General features: G+C 50.6%; 3 protein-coding genes across 3 annotated transcripts in view; 2 read left to right on the top strand and 1 right to left on the bottom strand.

The window, feature by feature from the left end:
- Window positions 1-1707: 1707 nt before the first annotated feature.
- DUSP18 (dual specificity phosphatase 18) lies at window positions 1708-4494 on the bottom strand (the record flags this gene model as incomplete). The annotated part of the gene is made up of 2 exons (XM_082852805.1): window positions 4216-4494; window positions 1708-2344 (listed from the first exon to the last, which is right to left on the bottom strand). Exon 2 carries the CDS (start codon window positions 2272-2274, stop codon window positions 1708-1710), a length of 567 nt encoding a protein of 188 aa, XP_082708931.1. The 5' UTR covers window positions 2275-2344; window positions 4216-4494.
- Window positions 4495-4527: 33 nt separating this feature from the next.
- LOC309970986 (uncharacterized protein C5orf52) lies at window positions 4528-10228 on the top strand (the record flags this gene model as incomplete). Its single annotated transcript, XM_082853745.1, has 3 exons — window positions 4528-5009; window positions 7088-7196; window positions 10046-10228. 3 exons carry the CDS (start codon window positions 4528-4530, stop codon window positions 10226-10228), a joined length of 774 nt encoding a protein of 257 aa, XP_082709871.1.
- Window positions 10229-18433: 8205 nt separating this feature from the next.
- Window positions 18434-22557, top strand: part of OSBP2 (oxysterol binding protein 2) — a gene marked incomplete at both ends in the record, with an annotated part of 138761 nt that continues 134637 nt past the window's right edge. Inside the window, one exon of the mRNA XM_082853744.1 lies at window positions 18434-19089. Within this exon, the coding sequence (XP_082709870.1) occupies window positions 18434-19089 (656 nt within the window). The remainder of the gene's footprint in view (window positions 19090-22557) is intronic.

Here is a 22557-nt window from a genome sequence, read left to right as displayed (position 1 = left end):
TAAATTTCTCTTTAAAAATGTTTTCAAAGAAATTTTCCACCTGGGTTTCTTCCTGATGGGTTTCTTCTGCTTTGGGGGGGCTCTGCCATACCAGCCCTGGTGTTTGTGGTTCTGTTTATTCATCTGTAAAATGAGATCAGTCTTGAGTAGCGATTTTCCTTCTCCCCCGACCCTAAAATTACACCCCTGGGCAGGCCCTTTGTGGAAGTGAGGGTGGGGCAGGTTTGGAGAAAAGGAGCATTTGGCCTCCAGTGGGCTCTGACCCACGAGCAGTTGTGCTCTTGACTGGCCCATGTACTGTTTGTCTGAAAATCTCTAGATTAGAATAGCTGCTCTTGACCCAGATCCACACGCACCTCGGGGGTTTGAACAATCCTGGATTTCCGGGTCTACTGGTAGGGCCCACTCATTTATCCCTTTGGCACATACCCCACTGGACCCCAGCGGTCAGCCAGACCAGGGCACTGGCTTTAATGATCAGCAATCTAAACAAGGCCCTTTGGGGGAAGCTGGAAGTTTGCTCCTTGTTCTAGGAGTCCCAGATTGCACATGGATTAAACATTGTGCTTAATCCAATGGGAAGTCTGAAAAGGCTTCGAGGTCTAGGCCTCCTTAAAGGCAGGGTCTGAAAGGACCGAAACCATTTTTCTCCCACACAGGATGACTTCTTGGAAGAGCACTTTCTAAGCAATAAAGGGCTGTGCGCAGGCGGGGAGCTGCTGTTGTGAAGACGACTTGCTGACCCGGGGCAGCAGGGCCAGAGTATCATTCGTGATGAGAGCTGCCAGTTACACCAAGCACCAAGCACCTACCATGTGCCAGGCACCGTGCTAAGGAAGCACTGAATCTTCATGACAACCTTGTGAGGAAACGGCTGTCATCGCCTGGACAAGGAAACTGAGGCTCCAAGAGGCCCCACATCACACAGGCAGGAGGTGACAAGGCTGGGTTCCGGTCCACAGCTCCAGCCTTCTGAGCTGAGGCCTGTGAGAGAAACCTCTGAGCCTGATGTCAGGCCTGCTCTCCACATGTGCCCCGAGATGGAGACTAATACCACCTTTCATCAAAGGCTGGTAGGGGATCTTGCCACATACAACAGCGCTCAAAAAGAAATGTTTTTAAAGAAATTTTATACAATGGAATGCTTCCTTTGAAAACTATCTTATGTGTTAAGTCCAATCTAGAAGACCAGGGTTGAAGGTGGAAGCAGGGTTGGCTTGGGGCCCCCAGGGCTCCTGGAGTACCACTTGAAGGCTACTCATCCAGTAGGTTGGCACTTACTGTGAGAAGCATGGGAGGTGCCATGATGCTTAAGGCCGGCTTCGTGTTCAAAAGAATGAGGCGGGATTGTGGCAGACCCATTCCTGGGTTGGTCGGTCGTGGGGAGGGCTGCAGAATACCAAACTTGCCATATGCGCAGGGTGCTGGTCCATGTGGTTCACTCTTCCCTCTGGTCAGCAGCCATGAGCTGTCACTCACAGGGTAGGAAACTTATCTTCACCATCTTACATTTAATAAGCTGAATCTTTAAAGTTATGAATTATAAGATTAAGAGCTGCAGTACCCTTCCTTTTTACTTGCCCTTAAAAAAGGCATCATCTGGTTTTTCTGTATCAGTGAAAGTAGAATGTTTTAAGTACAGATCTTGGTGTAGGATCAATGGCAGATCTGTACCTCTGACCCTGGGGCAGGGGCTGGTGGAATGGCTCACAGTGGAATCATCAGACGGACCTCCTTCTCATAGATGTCGGGGATCACTCCCATGGGGGAGCTGACCATGTGCACAGTGTTCTTGCCAAACAGCTGGAACTCATAGTGGATGAGCTGCTCCCAAAAGCCATTGTTGGGCCGGATGATGGGCCGGCATGACTTGGTCCATGTGTGGGCATCCAGCAGGGACATGGCGTGGTATTTCATGAGATAGGCAAGGCAGAGGGCGGCCGAGCGGCTCACGCCGGCGGCACAGTGCAACAGGGTGCGGCCCTGCTTCACCTCCACGCTGTGGATGTGGTCTGCAATGGGGTCGAAGAAGTCACAGAGACGCGACATGGGTGTGTCAGCCACAGGCACCTGCACGTAGTGGATGTCCTCATATAAGGTGTTCACCACCTCCACTGAGACGTTGATGACTGTGGTGATGTGGTTGCTGGAGAGCAAGAGCTTGTTGTTGGCTGCTACCCCGTTGCTGATATACAGGCTGCTGGTGATCTGTGAGAGGCCGCTGACCAAGGGCTGCCGGAACTGAACCGGGAAGGCACACGGAGATGCTGTCATCGGGCTGGTGGGTCAGCGGCCAGTGAGACATAGATGCTGCATCTTCCTGCTAGTCTGTGTCCGTAGAAAACTGCAAGGAGGGAGAAGGGACAAATGAGGAGCCAAAGTTCTGTCCCCCCCCCACTTAACATAATTCAGTGGCTGCCCACTGTCACGATGAGATGGAGCCCCTAAGCTTGGCTGTCAAGGCCATTTGTGGCCCAGCTCCTGCCCATCTCTTCAGCCTCCTGTTAACCTTTCCCGCGTTCTGAAGGGCCTTGGCTGGGCTGAGCCACTTACAGTTCCATATGGAGGGTGGTGCTCTCTGGCCCAGGGCCTTTCCTGCTCTCATCCTAGAACCCCCTTTCCTTACAAGCCTGTCAGGTCCTAATCTGTTCCATTCAGCAGAGGACTGTTGAGCATTGGGATCGTAGCCAAGGGTCACTTCCTCAGGGAAACCTTCCAGAATGACACCCCTCCCCCATATTTGATCAAGTCCCAGCTCCAGGCAGGCCCTATGTGCCCTGCTTCCTAACATTTCCTGAAGAAGTGCTTTTGCCATGATCTGTCTGTGAGTTCTCTTGAGATATCACTGTATCTATCTTCACGCCTACTATATCACCAGTGCCCAGTTGCGTGTCCCCACAAGTAGGTACTTAAAAATATTTGCTGAGTGAAGAAATGACTCCAACAACCACAACTCTGCCTCCTGAGAGGTTTTCTGGAAAAGATGAGGTCTCTGGCCATGTTTCTCTAGAACTTTGGGGAGGAGCTGGGTGGAGGTGAGGGTGGTTCTTAGGCTGCTGGAGAGGAAGGCCAAAGGCTGCATCGACATATCCTACCTGCCAGTACCCCGGAGTCCAATGCAATAGGCTCACCCCAGGTAGGGCAGATGGGGTTGGTTTGTTCTAGAAGTCTTGTGAGGGTAGGGGAAAAGACCCACCCCCAACTTCACCCAGTTGGAAGCCTAAATGCTAAGGAATGTTCCAGATCCTCATCATCTGAAAACCCAGAGAGAAGTGGACTGAGGGCCCCCAAAACTAGTACCTAGTGGGCAACAGGAATAGGGGAGACTGTTGTTCATCACAGGGACAAAAACTGTGCAGAGGAGATACTGCTCTGCAAGGTGAGGGTAGTAATGAGAGGAAAGTCATTTTCATGCTAGTCAAGAAATATTTATCAGGCACTGTAGTAGGTGCTGGTGATACTGAAATGTACAAGTCAGCCATGCCCCCCCCCCCTCAGAGCTCAAAGTCTAGTGGGAGAGACAGACATTAAATAGGCAATTATGGGTGCAACAGAGTTGGAAAATAGGGATAACAGTACCTACCTTATAAGAATCTTCTGAGGATTAAATGAGGTAGCCTGGGTAAAGTGTTTAACAACAGGGCCTGGCACATTTATCTACAAATGATAACTACTGTTACTGTTGTTAGGGAAGTTAAAATGCAGGGCATTATGGGAATGAAGAATAATGGTATTTATTTCAGGCTGGGGCTACGGAGTTGCGAAGATCGCCTGAAGAAATGTCACAAAGATCTGAAGAACGTTTAGCGTGAGGGAGAGGGAGAGGGAGAAAGAGCGACTCGGCAGCATCTCAGTTTCACCATTTTATAGCGTACAAAGCCTTTGGTTCGATCTCCAAAACAGCATAACGAGCCGGTGTCTGGAGTTAATATCTCCATTTTACACACGGGAAAGGTGAGGCGGAGTGGGGAAAAGGACCTGTCTAGGGTCACAAAGCAAGGTTCAAAAGCCGGTCTTTCTGGTCTCATTATGTGTGGGAAAAGTAGGTAAAAACCGCGGAGTTTTCGTTAATACTGGGTTATAAACGTGGAACAAAGTCCAAGGGTTGACGGGAGAAAGGGGCCGCTTCCAGGGGTGAGTCAGGTAGGTTTCCTGGGGAGTTGGCGTTGGAATGGGCTTCTTCGCCCGCTCAGTGTCAAGACCTCGGTGTCTTACCTCTCTCTCGAGGGCGGGAGGGCAGGTTAGTTCAGGAAACAACCTTGGGCGAGGGTCCCCAGGTGAGAGAAGACCGGTCACGACCCAGGAGCCACAATCCCCGCCGGCCCGGTGCTCCAGTTTCCATAGCAGTGGTCCCTCGTCGCGGGGAGGAATGGGCCGTGCTGGGTCTCCGGAGAAACCGAGGCCTCGTCTCCCCGTCCCGGAGCTGCCCCGCCCAGATTCACCCGGTTACCCGCCCTGAGATCACGCGGGGACTACAGCAGTCCCAGTCAAGAAGTAGGGTCTGCTCTGTGCGCTGCAACCGGCAGCATGTCCCCAGCCAGTTTCCATGGCAACGCTCCGGGCCGCACCACGGCAGCTGCCGAGGGACAATCCTGCCGCGTCCGCAGCCTTCGGGGCTTTGCTCACAAGGCCCGCCCCCACCCCCCCACCCCGGTCCCGCCTTCCTTTCGCGTCTCCCGGGCAACGCGCGGTGTTCAGCGCCTCGCGTCTGCGCAGAGGCTCGCTCCGCGTCTACGCCCCTCACAGATCTTGGTTATCGACCGGGCTCCCGTTCCCGAGTCGCTCTCTAAGGTGGAAGGAGAGAATCCTGCAGTTAGCCAGCAGCCCAGGCCCTCCGTCACATGGAACCTAGGCTCGCCCATTGCTTGTGCGGTGGCCCCCCAGGCGACCACCAGTTCCGGCACCAGCCCGGCCTCGGCCTTCTTCCGGCAGAGCCGGAAGGCTCGGCAGCCGCCCCGACAGATCTGCTTCCTGCGGCCGCGGACCGCTCAGTCGCCGGTGCTCTTCAGGTGCGGCCCGGGGGCCCAGAGCGTTCGTCAGAGCCCGGGCCCCCGGGGGGAGCCGAACTCCCTCAGACCCCTGCTCCCTAAGCCGGCCGCGGGGACCTTGGCCCTGGCTCTTCAGAGCCTCGGGCCCCTCAGAGCCCAGCCCTTTCTTAGACCCCAGGAGAGTCTGAATTTCCCGGCCCAGTGCCTCGCCCGCCGTGGAGCCCGAACGCCCTCAGTCCAGACTCCAAGGGAGTCTGGAATTCCCACCTCCAACCCACATATCCTCCGAATCGCCGCGGGCCCGGCTTTCTAGTGTCCCAGGATTGACGTCGTGTATCCCGAGGGTCCCTAGCGCCCTCTGGGCCGAGCCTTGAACTTCCTTAGAGCCTGATGAGGCGCAGGTCCCCTCAGGCCTGACACTCCCCTCCTCAGCCTCTACTTTCCGCAGTGGCCCAGGGAAAGCCCCCAGTTCCCTCAGCCGGGCCCCAATCCCCACAGACCCCAGTTTCTCCTCCCCTCCTCCATTTCACAGCCCCCTCACAGCATCCTCCAGGCTCCCACAGAGACCTTGCTTTGGAAAGCAATTTGGTTCAAAATGATCATTATTTATTACTTGAAAGGGAATATTTCCATAAAACTGCCTTTTCCCCCCTTCCCAGGAATTAATGGTAAATTTGGTGCACCACTGAGTGGGTGAAGACTGTTTCATGTGACTTTAAGTATTTTAGGTCTTTTTTGTTTGTTTTTCTAACGGAATTTGGGAGACTTTTGTGAGCATCTTGATCTCTAAACTAACCTTTTCCAACACCTCATGTCTTTGCTTTCAGAAAAAACGTAAATGGGAGATAAGGGGTGTTTGTTTCTACTAGTTTGTAAATGTAAAAACATTCATAAAACCACAGTTCCAAACTGGCTGAAAATGAATTAGGAAAAATTTTAATCCTTCGAAATGTTTTATCCTTAAAAATTGTCCTATCAAAATAATATACACTTATCATAGAAAAATCAGACAAGCAAAATGAATGGCTAGAGACAATCACTATTACCATGTTGGTGTATATTGTTCCAGATCTATTCATATATATGTACTGCAACATGCTTACACATTTTTTTTGTGGGGGCTTGGGGGGTGGTATATGTCACAAAACAGTTTACTATTTTGTAATCTTTTTTCCCCCACCCAATACACTTTGGATGTCTGTTTTATTCATAACTGCATAATATTTTATTGTATGACCTAACCACAATTTATTCATTTGCTTCCCTATTGTATATATAGGTAGTTTCCAAATTTTAGAAAGAAAATATTATGAATAATTATTTTTAAGTGGGAAAAGATATGTAGTTGCAAAACCACTTCACAGTGTCACCAAATTATCAAAAAGTGAAAACTCAAGGCCTGGTATTATCCATTTTTGACCAATTCCTCATTTTGACCAAATTGTTATCTCTAGTTTGGCCTGGAGCACCTGGCTCCATTCCATCACACCCCATCCCATACCTCTCACCCTCCAGAGTTTCCTCAAGTCCTTGTCCACCCCAAACTTCCTTCACTTTTCCAGACTTTTCCCAAACCTTTTTCCCTTAGAATTCCCCCATCAACCAACCTAACCTCTGTCCAAACACTTTATTCTCTTTTTTCCTGTTTCCTCTGACCTCCGCCACCCAGATCCCCCTTATACCTAGGCTTGAGCAGTGCCCCCCCACCTCAACCCCCCTCAGATTCATCCCTCTGACTTTGCTTCTTTCATCTAAGATCCTTGCCTCCCATTTCAAACTGTGTTTTCTTAAGATGACTGCTCCTGTGAACAGTTCTGAATCCCTGTTGACACTTCTCTTGTGGATTACTTTGACCTTTCTACATCCTTCTCAGGATGGTTTTCCCTCTCAGCATCCAAGAAACACCCATTTAGCGCACATTTCCTACAAGAAGAAACCTAGGCCTACTCCCTTGCTCCTCTGACAACTATGACAGGGTGGTGCCTCTCCCAAGAAACTTGGGGAAGCCTCAGCCACTACCCCAGGATCCCATCAGATCAGGTCCTGTCCTAGCCCTGGCCTAGCCATCAAGCCTGTACCACCTTGTCCTCCCTCTCCAGCTTAATGAATTTCAGTGAAGCAGCAGTGAAAAAATTTTTACCCAAGAGCCACTTATCTCGGGTGATTATTCGTGACAACCTCAGTGCACAACGAATCTATGAGATGGAGGTAAAGTTGTCACAAGCTTTTGCATTGGAGGGTGTTAGTGGCTTGATCCATGTTCATTTCACTCTCCCCAAAACCTTGTGGGGAGATCACAGATCTTAGAGGTGATAGGAAGCCATCAAAGTACTCTAATACAAGCCCATTTTACAGAGGAGGCAGTTGAGACTCAGGGTTACTGATTTGCCCAAGGTGTCACAGCTGTTCCTGAGCTGAGGGAACCAAGGAGGACTCCATGTCTCTTGGCTCTGGTGGCATTTTTTTCTCTCAAAGTACATTAGCTTTGTATTTAGGGACTCCCTGAATGGATTCCTACTATCTCCCATAAAAAGAAGTCTTGGCTCTTAGAGCTTGAAGTGGCATTGACACCATTTGGTCATTTTTTTCCTTCAGGGATTATCCCCCACTTTCCACATGAGAACTGAGGCTCTTCTACTTTTTGTTTATGGAAAAGAAGGGTTTGACCTGCTTACCCAGAAGCCCTCAGAAGAAGAGGGGAACCGCAGCAGCATCATCCCACAGACCCTGATTAATTCATTAAATACATCTTTGGGGGCTGCTTGGGACAGGCACTGTTTTGGGCACTAGGAAGAGGCTAGTGAACATGATGGACTCTGAGAATGTACTCGTTTCTTCCAGCGGAGCAGGCAGCCCAGAGTTGAACCGCTGTCCCCTTCTTGACTCTGTTGAACCTCCCTCCATGTTCCAGGACCAAATCTGGATGGCGCATGGGATTCTGACATTGAAAACAGTGGGAAAGATGTAAGAGATAGTGTCAGATCCTCTTAAGGGTCACAGAGACCAAAAGAAGACTGGAGGCCTGGGTGTTTCTCCCTCTGCTAAATTTCCAGTGGCATGGTGTAGTGGAAATAGGGTGGACTTGGACATGGGCAGGCCAGCTTTGTGTGAACTTGGGGAGTCACTTTTCCTCCAGGACTCTTTTCTCATTTGTAAAACAGGATCTATTGGGATCCTCTCAGTTGCAGGTGACACAAACTGAACTTGAACTCGTTCAAGCAAAATAGAGAATGATGAGTTTACATAATCAAGGGTAGATAGGGCAGGGTCACCAATGTTTGGGATGAGTGATGTCAGGGGCTCCAATGCCATTGGATGTGCCTTCCACTCTCCCTATCAACTCCCCTTCTGCTTCTTTCTGCATGTTGGCATCGTTATCAGGCTGGCTGTCCCTGGGGAGCATGGCCACAGGAAACCCTGGCCTGTAGCCCAGAAAGGAAATGGAGTGCTTCCATTGTTGGTCAAGTTAGACAAATCCTGGAGAAGGACTCCAGTTGGCTCAAGTTGGGTCACGGGCCCATCCATGCCCCAGTCAACTGTGGTCAGGTAGTGTAGGCTACTCTGACTGGCCCAGGATGGGTTGGGGGCCAACCCCTATAACCAGTGGGTTTGGAGATATTGCACCTCTGGTAAGTGGGGTGAGGATCTGTGAGATATAACTGGAAACTCTCTTGAGTTGGCTTTATATGTGCCATCCTCCAGCCATCCAGAAGGTCTCCTTTTGAAGCCGTATTGAACCCTTACATGTTTTGGGTACACAATGTCCATTATGTATTATTACCCCATTTAATAGTTCAGTAAACCGAGGCTCAGAGATGGAGTAACTTCACTAAGGGGTATCATTGTGGACTTGCAAACCCAGGTCTGACTGACCATGGTGCAGGATGTTCTCCCTAAGGACAGGGACTGTCTTCTCTGTAGACCCAGTGACTTGCTGCGGGCCCAGCTTGTAGGAACTCAGTAGATTTGAGAGGCTTGAGTCTTTCTCTCTCCCCCGCAAAGCGCTCCCAGTGACTTGCTGCGGGCCCAGCTTGTAGGAACTCAGTAGATTTGAGAGGCAGTCTTTCTCTCTCCCCCGCAAAGCGCTCCCAGCTTTGGCTAGCCACTGGCTTCTCAGGGCCTCCAGGAGGGCAGCTAAGATCTAATGTCTTGGGAATCCTCTGAGCAACGCTCTGAGAACAGTGGATGATGGCCGGTATCCCTTTATCTATGGCCACAGTTCTCAACCAGGACGGCTTTGCTCCTCAGGGACTCTGGCGCTGTCTGGAGGCCTTTTTGGTAGCACAAGTGAGAGTGGGATGGTGCTACTGGCATTTAGTAGGTGGAGGCCAGGGATGCTAATGCTGCTAAATATCTTACAATGCACAGGCCAGCCCCCTGCCACAAAGAATTACTTGGCCCCATGTCAGTAGTACCAAGGTCAAGAGACCCTGATCCATAGTAAAAGTGCTATCACTCTGTGCCTTGCTCAGAAATATCTGGGCATGTGTCCCACCTTCCTGACTAATGTTGTAGTTGCTGTGAAGACCTGCAGCTGATTTTTCATAGTATCCTCTCCACAGCTAACTCATTGGAATAAGTAAATGAATAAGACAAAGGATATGCCTTCCCAAAGCTAGCAGTCTTCTTGGGGACAGGATAGAAATGGTAGAATAGAATAAATAAGTAGAGTTCAGTGTGACATAGGGGGTGTCACCAACAATATGTGGGGGGCACCAAGTGAGTAATAGGGACTGGGTGATAGGAGTTAAGGAAGGGGGTTTACAAGATGCACCCTTTCTCCTCCTCCCCTCCCCTCTCTTTCTCACCACTCTTCAAATAGAGATGTTAGGTCAAAATCAGGCTCTGAGGCTGCAGACTGTCAGAAGGTACCATAGGAGTTACCTAGCTCAATGCCCTCACTTTAAAATAGGGAAACAGAGGCTCCCTGTGAGCCAAGTTATTGATGAAATATTGGGTCTAGCTGGCTCCTTTTCCACCCTCATATCAGGAGCACAAATGCCTCTCTTACTGTGAAGTAGCTTCTTCATCCTAAACTCACCTCTGTTTTTTGTAAGACAAGAGCCTCAGAGAAGACCAAGAACAAGATGGGCCACTTGTATGACCACCTGAAAAAAAAATTCATGACAGACCAGCTCAGAAAGCTGGGGCACTGGCGACAGGAATCCATGAACGTCCGGCAGTACCTGGATAGCATCCGAGTGTACAAGGAGTCTAACAAGAAAGACCAACCACCCTAGTCAAGGCAGAGTGCTCTGCCCTGGGGCCATGATGACACTAGGCTGACGGGAGAAGAGCTGGAAGGGAGCCAGTCTACACCACTGTAGAACAACAATAAATGAGACTAGTGGACAGTGGAGCACAAAACCCCTCAGCAATTCTAATATTTCTTGCCCTGTCCCATCCCCTCTTTTCTGGTGAAGGTGATTCTGATAGTCCTGTAGCTGCCCAAGTGGAAACGGCTGAATCGAACCAGCTTCCAAGGTTAAGGTATGACCTTTGGTACCCACATGTCTGGTACAATGCCAGGCCAGGTGCACTGGGACAGTGGTACCTTGGATGGAAAGGGCTCGGTAATGCCGCTGCCTGGCATTCCAGTGGTAAGGAGTCAGGGTGGGGCATCAGGCAGACCTGGGTTAAGGGCTATTTCTGCCATCCATCAGCTGTGTGACTTTGTAACCTCTCTGAGCCTCTGTTTCCTTATCCTAAAGAGTGGGGAAGTAGTGCGGGAACCTACCTCCAAGAACTGGCATGAGGATGTGGAGCGCCTGGCCCGGGGCCTGTCATTCTCAGTGGCTCTCATCACGATGCCTGCAGTTAGGTTCCAGCCTTGTCAGTCCCCACTTCCTGGCCTGCCTGCTGTCCCAGTTATGCCCCGACAGCCCACGACATGCCTTTACTTGCTCAGGCTCCTCATCTAGAATGCCTCTTCAGCCCCTCAGGGCTCTCAGGAAGCTCTGCATCCTTCAAGCCTTATCTCAATGCCATCCCCCCCACCCCACAAGCTTCTCTGACAGTCTTCTGCCTCCTGCCTGCCCCTCCCCCACCCTGCCCAAGCCACGTGGGTTCCCCTCCACTCTGAACTTGGCTTACCTGTGGTGGCTTCACTCTGCCTTCCATGGTAGATGTTGGATATTTGTCCCAGCCCTTGATTAGACTGTACAGTCTTTGACAGCGGGGGCCAAAGATCCCCCAAGATTTAGTTCAGGCCTCTTCCGTGCCATTTCCCCCACCCAGCCCCACCAGAAAAGGCTGCTCCTTCCTGTGCCAACACATCTGTCTGCACTGAGCATGCAGTTGGCCATTTCTTATTGCTCCCTGTCTCCCTGACCACATTGTGAATGTCTCGATGGCTAGGATGCTGACTCGTTCATCTCTGCAACCACAATGCCCAGTAACATTGAGTAGTTACTCTATGTTTTTTGAATAAATGTTCATTCCTTTGTTTAATTACAGCTTCAGCACAGTGCACAGAGTAAGGGCCTGGTACATATTTTTTAAAGTTAACCAAGTCCTCTCACTTTACAGATGAGGAAACTGAGGCCCAGAGAGGTGACCTGACTTGCCTAAGGTCATGCAGCAAGTTAGTGGCAGAGAACTAGAAGCAGGTTTCCCGACTGCCGTGGAGTGGTCATTCTGCATCACCACAGTTGCTAGGTAAGGACCTCAGTCCTCTTGGTGGCTTTCAGAAGCCCTCTTCATTCATCCTCATCCTCATCCAGGTGTGGGGAACCGGATGTCAATGATGCTTTTACTTTCCCTTTTTTTTTTTGGCCCACTGCTTGGCATGTGGGATCTTATTAGTTCCCCAACCAGGGATCAAACCCACACCCCCCTGCACTGGAAGTGCCAGATTCTTAACCACTGGACCGCCAGGGAAGTCCCCTATTTTCTCTTTTAATGGTCTTCTTTTGAAAACATGATACTTTTCAGTGGGAGCCCAAATAGTCTTTTTCTAGGTTTTTGTCTGTTTTCTTGGCTAAACACAACTGATTAGAATAATTGACTTTAAATATTTAAATTTTATTATACAAGCAATATGACCACATTTGCCCAAAACAAAAATTCTTCTATTAGATCAACCATTGCTAGCATTTTGATGTGTTTCTTATATTTTGTGTATTTGTTTCATTTCAACAACAGTCTTTTTCCTTGGCACTGTACCTAGAGAAGGGGAAAGGAAGGCTTTTGGGGATCCTGGTGTCTTCAGAAGGCCCACAGAGCAGCCCCAGCCCCTCTTTTCTCCAGAATGTCCCCAGGAATTCTCCACCTACTAGATCTTCCCTGATGCAGCCTCTCTGAGACTCACCCCAGTCTAGCCTCTGGCCACATGTACCCTTCTTCCCTAGACGGCTGGCCTTGGCAGAAGGTCTTTGCATCCTCATGCTGTGGCCCAATGGACTGGGGGACCCCTGGGAGTGGGGCAGGTGGGGGAGTTGGCATGTCAACCTAATAAGTCACTTTATAAGCCACTAACTCATCTCAGACTGTGTGGACTTAGTCTTCCCACTTTTGCATGAAAAAACCAGAGGATGTTGTATTTAAGTAAGAAACAAGAAGTGATGAAATTCTGGAGAAGCCGCCTAATTGTTGAGAGAAAAAAAAAATAAAAGGGAAGGAAAATCAGTGAAGGAAGAATGGAGGAGTGTTGGATGGGAAGATATTATTTGAGAAATAGAATCCTGAAGCTAAGGAGGGCCTTAGGGATTCTTTAGTCCAGAGGACACACACACACACACACACACACACACACACACACACACACACACACACACACACACACACACACACACACACACAAACAGAACTCTTAGTTCAAATGAGGTCTCACCTGGAAGCCCATTCCAGTAAAACCACTGACATATTCACATTTATTGAGCACTCATATTCCAGGCACAAGGCTTAGCTCTTTTCAGACATGAGTCATTGATTCCTCCCAACAACAAAGTAAGTAATTTTCTTAGCCCCGTTTTATAGATGAGAAGCTGAGGCTCAGAGAGCAAGAATCCCACCTAAGATTGGGCAGCTAGTAAGTGACAAAGCCCACCCGAAGCCTGTCTCATCCAAAGACCATCTCCTAAGTGCCATGTGATAAGCTCCCAATCTTTATCACTCTAGTTGGAAGTGGAGGCTAGGGACCCTGAGCCCTTGGGAGCATGAGTTCACAGACGGTGATGTGGAGCCTCAGCTGTGTTGTCAGCTACCTGAGGTTAGGTGTTTCACAGAGAGCTGGACTAAACTCCAGGTCCCCCTTCTACCGGGTAGCTAAGGGGAACTTGTCACCCATTCTGGGATGGACAGACTGTTAGGGAGAGTTAGGCTGCGTTAGCTGTGGATGAGGCACATGCCCACCCAGGAAGTGGAAGAACAGAACACAGGAGTCCTGACCATTGCCCATTAGCTATGTAAAGATGTTTTCAGTTTTGTCCTCAGGAAACCTTTGTGGAATACCCTTTGTGTCTGAAGAACCATGCTGATGGCAGGGGGCAGATGAATGATGTTCTTTAAATGGAATTGAGTGTCTTGGGTGTACCTTTAATTCTTGCTGAAGACACATTTCCTTCCCTCCTCCCCTTTCACCACATGCACGTCACTCCTTTAGGGTACTTGAAAAGCCTTCCCAGTTTAAAAATCTTGCTAGGTGCACAGTGGACCTAGTTCCTTCTCCAGAGTTCTCCATGACGTGGAACAAAGGGAGGGAACTTCTGTTTACCGAACACCTGTTACACGCAAGGCATTTTATATCCTACCTCATTCAGTCCTCACAACTGTACTCTTCAGGTATCATGCCCACTTTTAAGGTGAGGAACCCGAGGCACAGAGAGGCTAAGGAACTTACTTGGAGTCGCTAGGTTTGAACCAGGGTGTGAGATGCATAAGGCGTACTCTTTCCACGCCACCCGGCTGCCCCAGTGATGCTCGGCTTCATTGCAAGCACCGCCCTCAGTTTCAGCCATTGTCGGCTGCAGGAACTGCTCTGTGAGGGATGCCCATTCATGGCCCTGGGCCCTGACTTTCCTCCTAGGCTACCATTCTTGGCCATGTGGTCAGTGACATGACAGGGAGGAATTCTTGGGTGAGGACTCGTTCCCCTCATGGCACGTCCCAGCTCCAGGCTGTCAGGCAGGGGCAATGGCTTCAGATCCCAGCAGGTGGATGTGGAGCAGCCTACCAAGGGGCTAGGCAGCTAGAATTATAGGGGCAGTTAGTCAGGGAGCAGGGGAGGCAGTTGCAGCTAAGAGTGATCCCAAAGTTCTTACGTATCCACCCCATCCATCTATCCACATACCCATCCACTCACTTATCTATCTGTCCATGTGGCACTTCACCCCACAATCAGAACACAAAGGTGGAGAAACTGATTTTCTTGTTTGCTGTGACACCTCTCACTTCTCCCAATCATTGTGGGGAAATGGGGTGACCTGCCGACTGGGAGTGCCTCTGCCCTGATTCACTCCAACCTTGGACAAGTCACATCTCCGCGCTGAGAGTTTGGGGAGCTGGAAAAACCTCAGAGCTACCTCACGCAGGCCCTTTCTCTTATTTCATCAACGGGTGACAGAGGCAGAGAGTGGGGAACTGTCTTGCCAAGGTCAGATAAGGAATTAGTGTTGGATTTGGGACTGGATGCCAGGGCGTTGCCACTCATTTGTAAAGTGGGAATGGGAATCCTGGTTCTCCTCACTTCCTGGGATTGTAGGGAGGACCCCACGAGATAAGTGGTGGCAAAGTGCTTTGAGAAGTGAGGTCACCAGGGCAGAAAGTCCCAGAGGTGCAACCAAGGCCCCAACTGCTGGGCCAGCACAGATCCCACAATGACCACAAGGGGTCAGCGGATGCATGTGCACTCAGCTGGGATCTGCTGGAAGGCGCATACCTGTGAGCCAGGGCCTGGCAGGGAGACCAAATCATTTAATTCCTGGAGACCCCTAGCACAAACAAGAGGATGGATGCATCCCAGCCCAGCCCATTGTTGAATCGGGAAGTGTTATTCGGGTATTACAATTCAGAGCCTGGTCCAGCCACTGACTCGGGAACTCTGCAGGGCTTTGAGGGCTCAGGGGGCTGGGCCAGGAGCAGGCCTTGACTGGGACCCCCTGTCTCCCCCAGTAACCTTTCTCTGGGCTTCAGCTCTCTAACCTGCAACTGTTCCAAGGAGGGTGGTGCTGGTGGCTGATGTCTGCACTTCCTTCTGTTCTCAAGCCTGGGATGTGGCACAGAGCTTTGCACACATAATGCTCCATAAATGTCTGCTGAGTAAATGGGAGCAACTCCTGCCCCGAGCAAAGCCAGAAAAATCCAGGTCAGCTTGTGGCCACAGATACAAATGTAGATGCTGGTTTTTGTCTCCTTTACCCAGGAAAAGAGATGCACAAACTAAGAGGGAGGCAGGGCAGCATGTAGCTAAGAGCACAAATTTGGAAGGAAGGCCTCAGTTCAAATCCCAGGTCAGCTGCTTTCCAGCTCTATGCCCCTTAGCAAGTGCCCTGTAAAATAAGCCGGTGTAGATTTCCTCTGCTGTTATGCAATTAGATCTGGCTTACCTCTTGTCCCTTTGCCGAATGAGAATATCTGGCTGGAAGCTCTGCGTAGGGCAGAATGAGAAATAGCAGAGTCAGGAGGGCTGTGTTCTGTGGTGCCAACATCCACTATGCAAGCCCTTGCTGACCTCAGGTGTTTGATTCAGTTTCTTTAGAGAAGAGACATGTTTTCTGCCTGGGAGAAATGTTACCTGCACTTTGCAAACTTCAGTGTAGAGAGGGGTAGGGCAGTGGGTTGGAGCAGTTATCCTCCCACCTCCCCCCCACCCCCTGCCCCCACCGTCCGTGCTCCAGGTTGTATGTGAGTCTGTTTATTATGCACTGAGCAGATATGAAAGGATATTGGAAAATATGTGTACGGCATACAAATAATACCCATGGGCTCACAAACCTGTTTGAGGAATAAAATCCCCCATTTTAGTTCCCTGTTCTCACTCCTACCCTCTGCCATAACCTGTTGACTTTGAGCCCAAAGCTTCCCTGGATTCTCTCAAGCCAGCTGGCTCCTACCTCCTCTTTAGCTGGCTTAGACAATGTTCTCAGCTGCTGCTTCCACCTGTTTTGCTCATAAGAGTTCTCATCCTCTTTCCATATTCTAAGCACTTGCTGAAATCTCTCATTCATCAGTGATCCGTCTTTCTTTCTTTCTTTTTTTGGCCATGCCGCACGGCGTGCGGGATCTTAGTTCCCCGATCAGGAATCAAACCCGTGCTCCCTGCAGTGGAAGCTCGGAGTCCTAACCACTGGGATGCCAGGGAATTCCCTCAGTGATCCATCTTTATTTAAAATTGAAACACTCCCAACATGGCCTTCCCAAGCCCTCTTAACTGTTCTCTTTTTCTCCATGGCATGTCACCTTCTAAATGATGTATTTGGTATATTTCTGTCTCTTCTTACTAGAATGTAAGCTCCAGGATGGCAGGAATTTTTGTCAGATTTCTTTCACTGCTCAATCATCAGGGCCTAGAAGAAGACTTGGCATATGATATGAATTCAATGAACATTTGTTAAATAAAGCCTTCTTTCTATTTCTATTTCTATTGTTGAATGCTTAGTACTTTTGGAATTTTTTATACTTTTGTTTCAGTGGGGTCTCTTTGGGTCTCAAGAAAGATGGAAGGCAAACATGGGTTCTTGTCAGATACCCTGAGCTAAAAGTCTCAGTGTCAGTGGTCCTTAATGTGGAGGGATCATGGACCCCTTTAAGATTATGATGAAACCTACCACAAATCGGCACTTACACTTAAAATTTACATATAATTTATGAAAACCATACACTTCATCTTAAGGACCTGTTCTCTTAGAACATTTCTGGAAAGATGTGTAGAAACTATCAACACACTAGCCCCAGAGAGGAGGAAGAGGGGAGCTCTTCTTTCATTATATATCCTGTATACTTCAGTTCTATATAGTGCAAGCATTACAATTTCAAAGTTTTAGAAACCAGTTAAATATTTTAAAGAAACCTATGTTCTAACCCCTTGGGGTGATCACAAGCTCACATGTGTTCAGGGGCTAGGGAGGTCAGTGCATGTGGCTTTAGGACAATAGGCAGAGGTGGCTAAACGGAGCTTGCACACTCCGCCCCAAGATGCTTAAATGCAAATGGCATGAAAAACATGGTGTTGATCAAACTTTTCTGGACTGTTTTTTTTTTAATATATTTATTTATATTTATTTTTGCCTGCATTGGGTCTTCATTGCTGCCCGCGGGTTTTCTCTAGTTGCGGAGAGCGGGGGCTACTCTTTGTTGCGGTGCACAGGCTTCTTATTGCAGTGGCTTCTCTTGTTGCAGAGCACCGGCTCTAGGCGCGCGGGCTTCAGTAGTTGTGGCACACAGGCTCCAGAGTAGTTGTGGCGCACAGGCTTAGTTGTTCTGCAACATGTGGGATCTTCCCACACCAGGGCTCTAACCCGTGTTCCCTGCATTGGCAGGCGGATTCTTAACCACTGCGCCACCAGGGAAGCCCGGGATAGATTCTTTAAAATCAGTGATGTTTAACCTTTCTGGGATCACAGACTCCTTTGGGAATCCAATGGAAACTAGGGACCTTCCCCCAGGAAAATGCACAGACAGGTAAAACTCCACAGGCTACTGCAGCATCTTCACAGACCGCCAGCTAAGGTTACCCAGGCATGTCCAGGAGCTCCAAGAACTTCGCTTTTGGATGCGTTCCTTGTACTAAAACGCTCGGCTTACTAAACTCTTTCTCTATTCCTTTAGAGAGCCTGAACTATGTTGCCACTTGCGGCGAAGTGCCCTGGCCAAAGCAGAGGCCAGCTGGCCCAGGTGGTGGGGCGGTGGCTTCGGGCCCCTGAGCCTGGTGGCAGCGGGAGGAACCCATAGACAGGTAATGGCTGCCATGGGGGGCGGTGGGCGTCCTCCTCAGCTTTTAGCGTCATCCGGCTGGGCCCCTGCGCTTCGGGCGCATGTTCTGGGTTTTGGGGAGCGAACCTGCCCGGGTCAGAGGCGGGGAGCTCCGGCGCGGGGCCCGCGAACAGAGCTGCGCTGGGAGCCGGCGGGCTCCGCATTCATCATTGTTCCCACAGCGCCTGGCACGGGTTGGGGCGCAGGCAGGGATGGTGGTTCAAAGCGCGCCGTCCCTTCCGCGTCGCCCGCTCGCCGAGCTCTCGCCCCACAAGCGTTTCCTGGGCGCCTTCCAAGGGCCAGCCCCGGAGCCGGGAGCTGGCGACGCAAGGGAGGGACGAGGGTCCAAGTCCAGCCTGCTGCACGCCTGGGTGCAGGAGCATGCTGGCGAAGGCGGCGCGGGGCGCACTGGCAGCGGAGAGACCCGCGCGCGCCCCTGCCGCGCGCTCGTGACGGTGCCCCCGGCCCCGCCCCAGGCCTCCGCCTCTCGCTTCCCCCCTCCCCCCAGCTCGGCCGCGCTCCGGTCGACGGGCTCCATGGGGAAAGCGGCCGCTCTGTGCCGAGGCGGTGGCTGTGGCGGCCGGTCCCGCGGGCTCTCGTCGTTCTTCACGGTTGTCCCCTGCCTGTCCTGCCACACGGCGGCGCCGAGCATGAGCGCTTCCACGCCCGGCTCCGAGCCGGAGCCCAAGCCTCAGCACCAGGCGGTGCCCCAGCCCAAACGGGATCTGGTGTCAGGACAGGTGTCGGAGCCAGTTTCTGAGCCGGTGCCAGGATCGGAGCCTGAGTCCAGGAAGATGTCTGAGCCAAGGCCAGGGTTCAAAGAGGAATTGGAACTGCTGCAGGGGTTGGGGACCGGATCAGGTCACCGGGAAGAGTTGGGCTCAAGCCTGGGGGCTGGGCCCTTCACCAAGGCCCCATCCGAGCAGGTGCTGGCGCTGGGGCCAGTAGTGGGGAGCGTGCCCTTGACCAAACTCGAGTCTGGGTTGTTGCCGGCATCAAAGGCTCCGCGACCAGGGCAGGTGAAGACATATCTTGGGACTCCAGTGCCAGGGAGTGGCTCGCCCTCCGCTCTCCCGATGGTCTCACTTCCTCTGGACAGCTTCAAGGGCTGGCTTCTTAAGTGGACCAACTACCTGAAGGGCTACCAGCGCCGCTGGTTCGTGCTCAGCAACGGCCTCCTGTCTTACTACAGGTATGGAAGTGTCAGGGTGGGTTGGCTGAGTTTGGAGGGTGGTGATGCTGCAGCCATGGTGACAGAGGGCATCCAGAGTTGGAGGGCACTGCCACTGGCCTGGAGATGTTTGGGAACTCGCACTCCAGCAGGAGAAATAATGCCTCTGGCCAACCTTCAAGGGCTGGGGCCCTGACCTCAGTCAGGGGAGCCCCTGTGGACATGACCTCTGGCAAGCTTGGGTCTAGGGAGTGAGCAGTGACGTTGGAGTGAGGGAGTGATTTGGGACCTCGGGACCCCTCTGGTCCTGGTAGTTGTGGGACCTGGAGCAGCCAGCCAGAGTCAGCCCCCAAAGTCCTTGATTCAGGAGCTTTCTGGTTCAGGAGCTAAGATCACTGTGTAAGGACTGAGGGGGACAGTAACCTTGTTCAGTCCTTGGGACGCACTCATGGGAAGGGCTCCTGCTCCCTCCTCAGTTGGTCAGACTATTTCCCACTTTTCCTGGTGCCTGCTGGTTGCTGGGCCTTGGCCTGGGGGCACAGCAGGCTCACAGATGCATCAGACATGGCTTCTGCCCTTCAGGAGCCCATCTTGGCATTCAGTGGAGAACCAGGAAGCATCCCACCGTGGCCTTTCTTATTCTAGAAGCAGTGTGGGATTCAACAGTGAAGTCCAGTGGTGAGATAGCTAACACTGTGTTCCATTGAAATGGATTGAAAGGGGGAAAGATCCTGAAGGCTGTCTAGGTATGTTTCCTGGGGATGGTTTAAACTTTGAGATCTCTGATCACTCTATACTATCAATTCTCAAACCTGAGTGAGCACTGGAATTCCCTGAAGGGCTTATTGAAACATCAAGTGCTCAGCCCCCCTGCTGAGTTTCTGCTGCAGTGGGTGTAGGAGGGGCCTGAGATTCAGCTTTTCTAACGAGTTCCCAGGTGATGCTGCTCTGGACCACAGTTTGAGAAGCACAGCTCCATTGTCATTGCAAACAGGAGGGCCCTGCCATTCTGTTTGCTGAAGCTTGGGTCACTTTGCTCACTTCACTCTGCTGGGCAGTATCTCTTCAGGTCAACCACCAGAGCATTTATATGGTCCTCCCTCACCTTTTTGGAGCACAGCTTCTAGAGGATAGTTGAATCTGTGATGCCACTGAGAATTTGGGAGCTCCACTGAACTTAAGTGATGGTTCCCACTCAAAGTGGGGATCACTGTCTTTAATTCCTGACAGGGGAGAGAGCTGACCTGTGTTTCTATAAATTTATTTATTTTATTTTTGTGTTGAGTCTTCATTGCTGCGCGCAGGCTTTCCCTAGTTGCGGTGAGCGGGGGCAACTCATTGTTGCAGTGTGCGGGCTTCTCACTGCAGTGGCTTCTCTTGTTTCGGAGCACAGATTCTAGGCGCGAGGGCTTTAGTAGTTGCAGCACGAGGGCTCAGTAGTTGTGGCTCGCAGACTGTAGAGCACAGGCTCAGTAGTTGTGGCACACGGGCTTAGTTGCTCTGCGGCATGTGGGATCTTCCCGGACCAGGGCTCGAACCCGTGTCTGGTGGATTCCTAACCACTGCACCACCAGGGAAGCCCTGACCTGTGTTTCTAATGTGTTCATCTCATGTGGTGTCGTTGGTGCCCCTCGGCCCACTTGGCTGCAGCATACAGCTCACAGGACAGAGTGTTCTTAGAATTTGGCAACTGAGCAAAAAGAGATCCTTTTCCAAATGGTGTTTTTATCCCACTTCCCATACGCCATCAGGTGTGTAAACATTTCACCAAGGCATACAATGATAGGGATCATCATCATGATTTGCTATAAATAAGTGTCACTCTGTCTCATAGGCAAGGGACATAACACATAGGGCATGTCGACTGTGAACCACACTCTCTGCTTTACGTTATGTTCATTTATTTCATCCTTGAAATCACACTGTGAGGTGGGTTCCAGGATTGTACAAATGAGGAGTTCTGAGCTTTGCCAGAAGGATGTGGCTTGTCCAAAGTCACTGGGCAGGGTAGGCAGTAGAGAGAGATTCTCACCTAGGCCCTTTGCACTCCAAAGTCTGTGCCTGTCCCAGATGTGTGTCCTAATGCCTGTTCATCCTTGAGTTCAGCATTTCTGAGTTATCTGCATTTTACCAGGTACTACTAGGGGTCAGTAGTTGAGGTCAAGGTAATGTTTATGAGTCTAGGGTCCCACAGTGGCAGGAAGGCCTAGTTCTAGTGGAAGTAAAATCTGACCTTATGTATTTTTGTTTTATTTTAATTGGAAGAGCAAAAAAGTCCCTCTTTTTTTCTTAAGATAACTATGTATAGACAGCTAGCTTTTCAAGATTATCTCAAAAGTACAGATTCTCTGGGTAATTAAGAAAAATTCTTCTTGCTTGCTGATAAGGTTATGGGGACAAATACTGGTTTTGGGGGGAGAAGGGGTTGGGGACAAGTTTTGTTGTGTGCTTTCACAGTCCAGCGCTGTAGTTTCATTTTTGGACATTTCTAGATTCCAGGGTGGGCAGAATTGTTGCTCGACTCACTTGGGTAGGATGAATGATCCCTGACATTTGTACAGCCCTCTCCCTCCTTTAGCCCCACGTGAGGCCGGCCACGAAGATGTCTTCATTCCCATTTTAGAGGAAGGGAAACTGAGGCCGAAGGAGCAAACTTTAGTGGTGTATCCTGAGGCACCCACCTTGCGGACTGGGCCTCCAGTGCCACAGGAGATGAGTCAGTCTCCAAGTGCAGAAAAGGCCCTTCCGAGGTGGAGCTGGAATCACCACTTCTCCCTGCACTCCAGTTCTGCCTTCTAGAAGACGGCTTTGGTCTGCTCTTCCTCGGGCCTCACAGCACTTCAGATGTTTGACACCACTCTCCTGTCCCTGCTTCTGGTCTGAATCCTGCCTTCCAGACCAGGCCTGGCTGTCCTACCTGCTGGGCTCAAGGACTGAGCTCCCTTTGGGCCTGCCGCTCCCAGTCCTGACAGCGCAGGTTATCCTGGGTTCCATTTGCACCCAGCGCCGGGCATGGGTCACCTCCTCCAACCTGCCCCAGACCCCCAGTTCTCAGTAGTTCTCCAAGTGTGTGTGCTTGGAATAGAGGCAAATTCAGGTGCTCAGAGCTGCAAACAGAATGAGAGAACTTTTATTCATGATCTCCTTTCCTTAGGGGTCAGGTAGAGTCAGCTTTAGTCCTGGGATGACAGCTGGGGAAGGAATCAGAGCTGCTTCTCTTGCTAGCTTCCCTTTTGGAAAGACCACTGTCTAATTTTTTTCTTTTAATTAAGCGAAGTCTGGTGTTTGGAGAAAATGCGGGCACGTGTCTTGTCCTCCCTCCCTGATCCCATCTTCCAGCCTTCCCCGCTCCAAGATAACCATCATCCCAAATCCTGGTCACTGTCCACTTTCTTTTCTTTTTATTTAGTTTTAGCTAACCTATATGCAATTTTTTAAAAAAAACCACATTGTTCATTTCAACCATTTGAAACTTTATAAAAAAGCATA

The sequence above is a fragment of the Leucopleurus acutus genome (assembly GCF_964270905.1).
Source record: "Leucopleurus acutus genome assembly, chromosome: 13".
NCBI lineage: Eukaryota > Metazoa > Chordata > Mammalia > Artiodactyla > Delphinidae > Leucopleurus > Leucopleurus acutus.
Note: the sequence above shows the minus strand (reverse complement) of the source record. Positions and strands in the feature narration are given on the sequence as shown.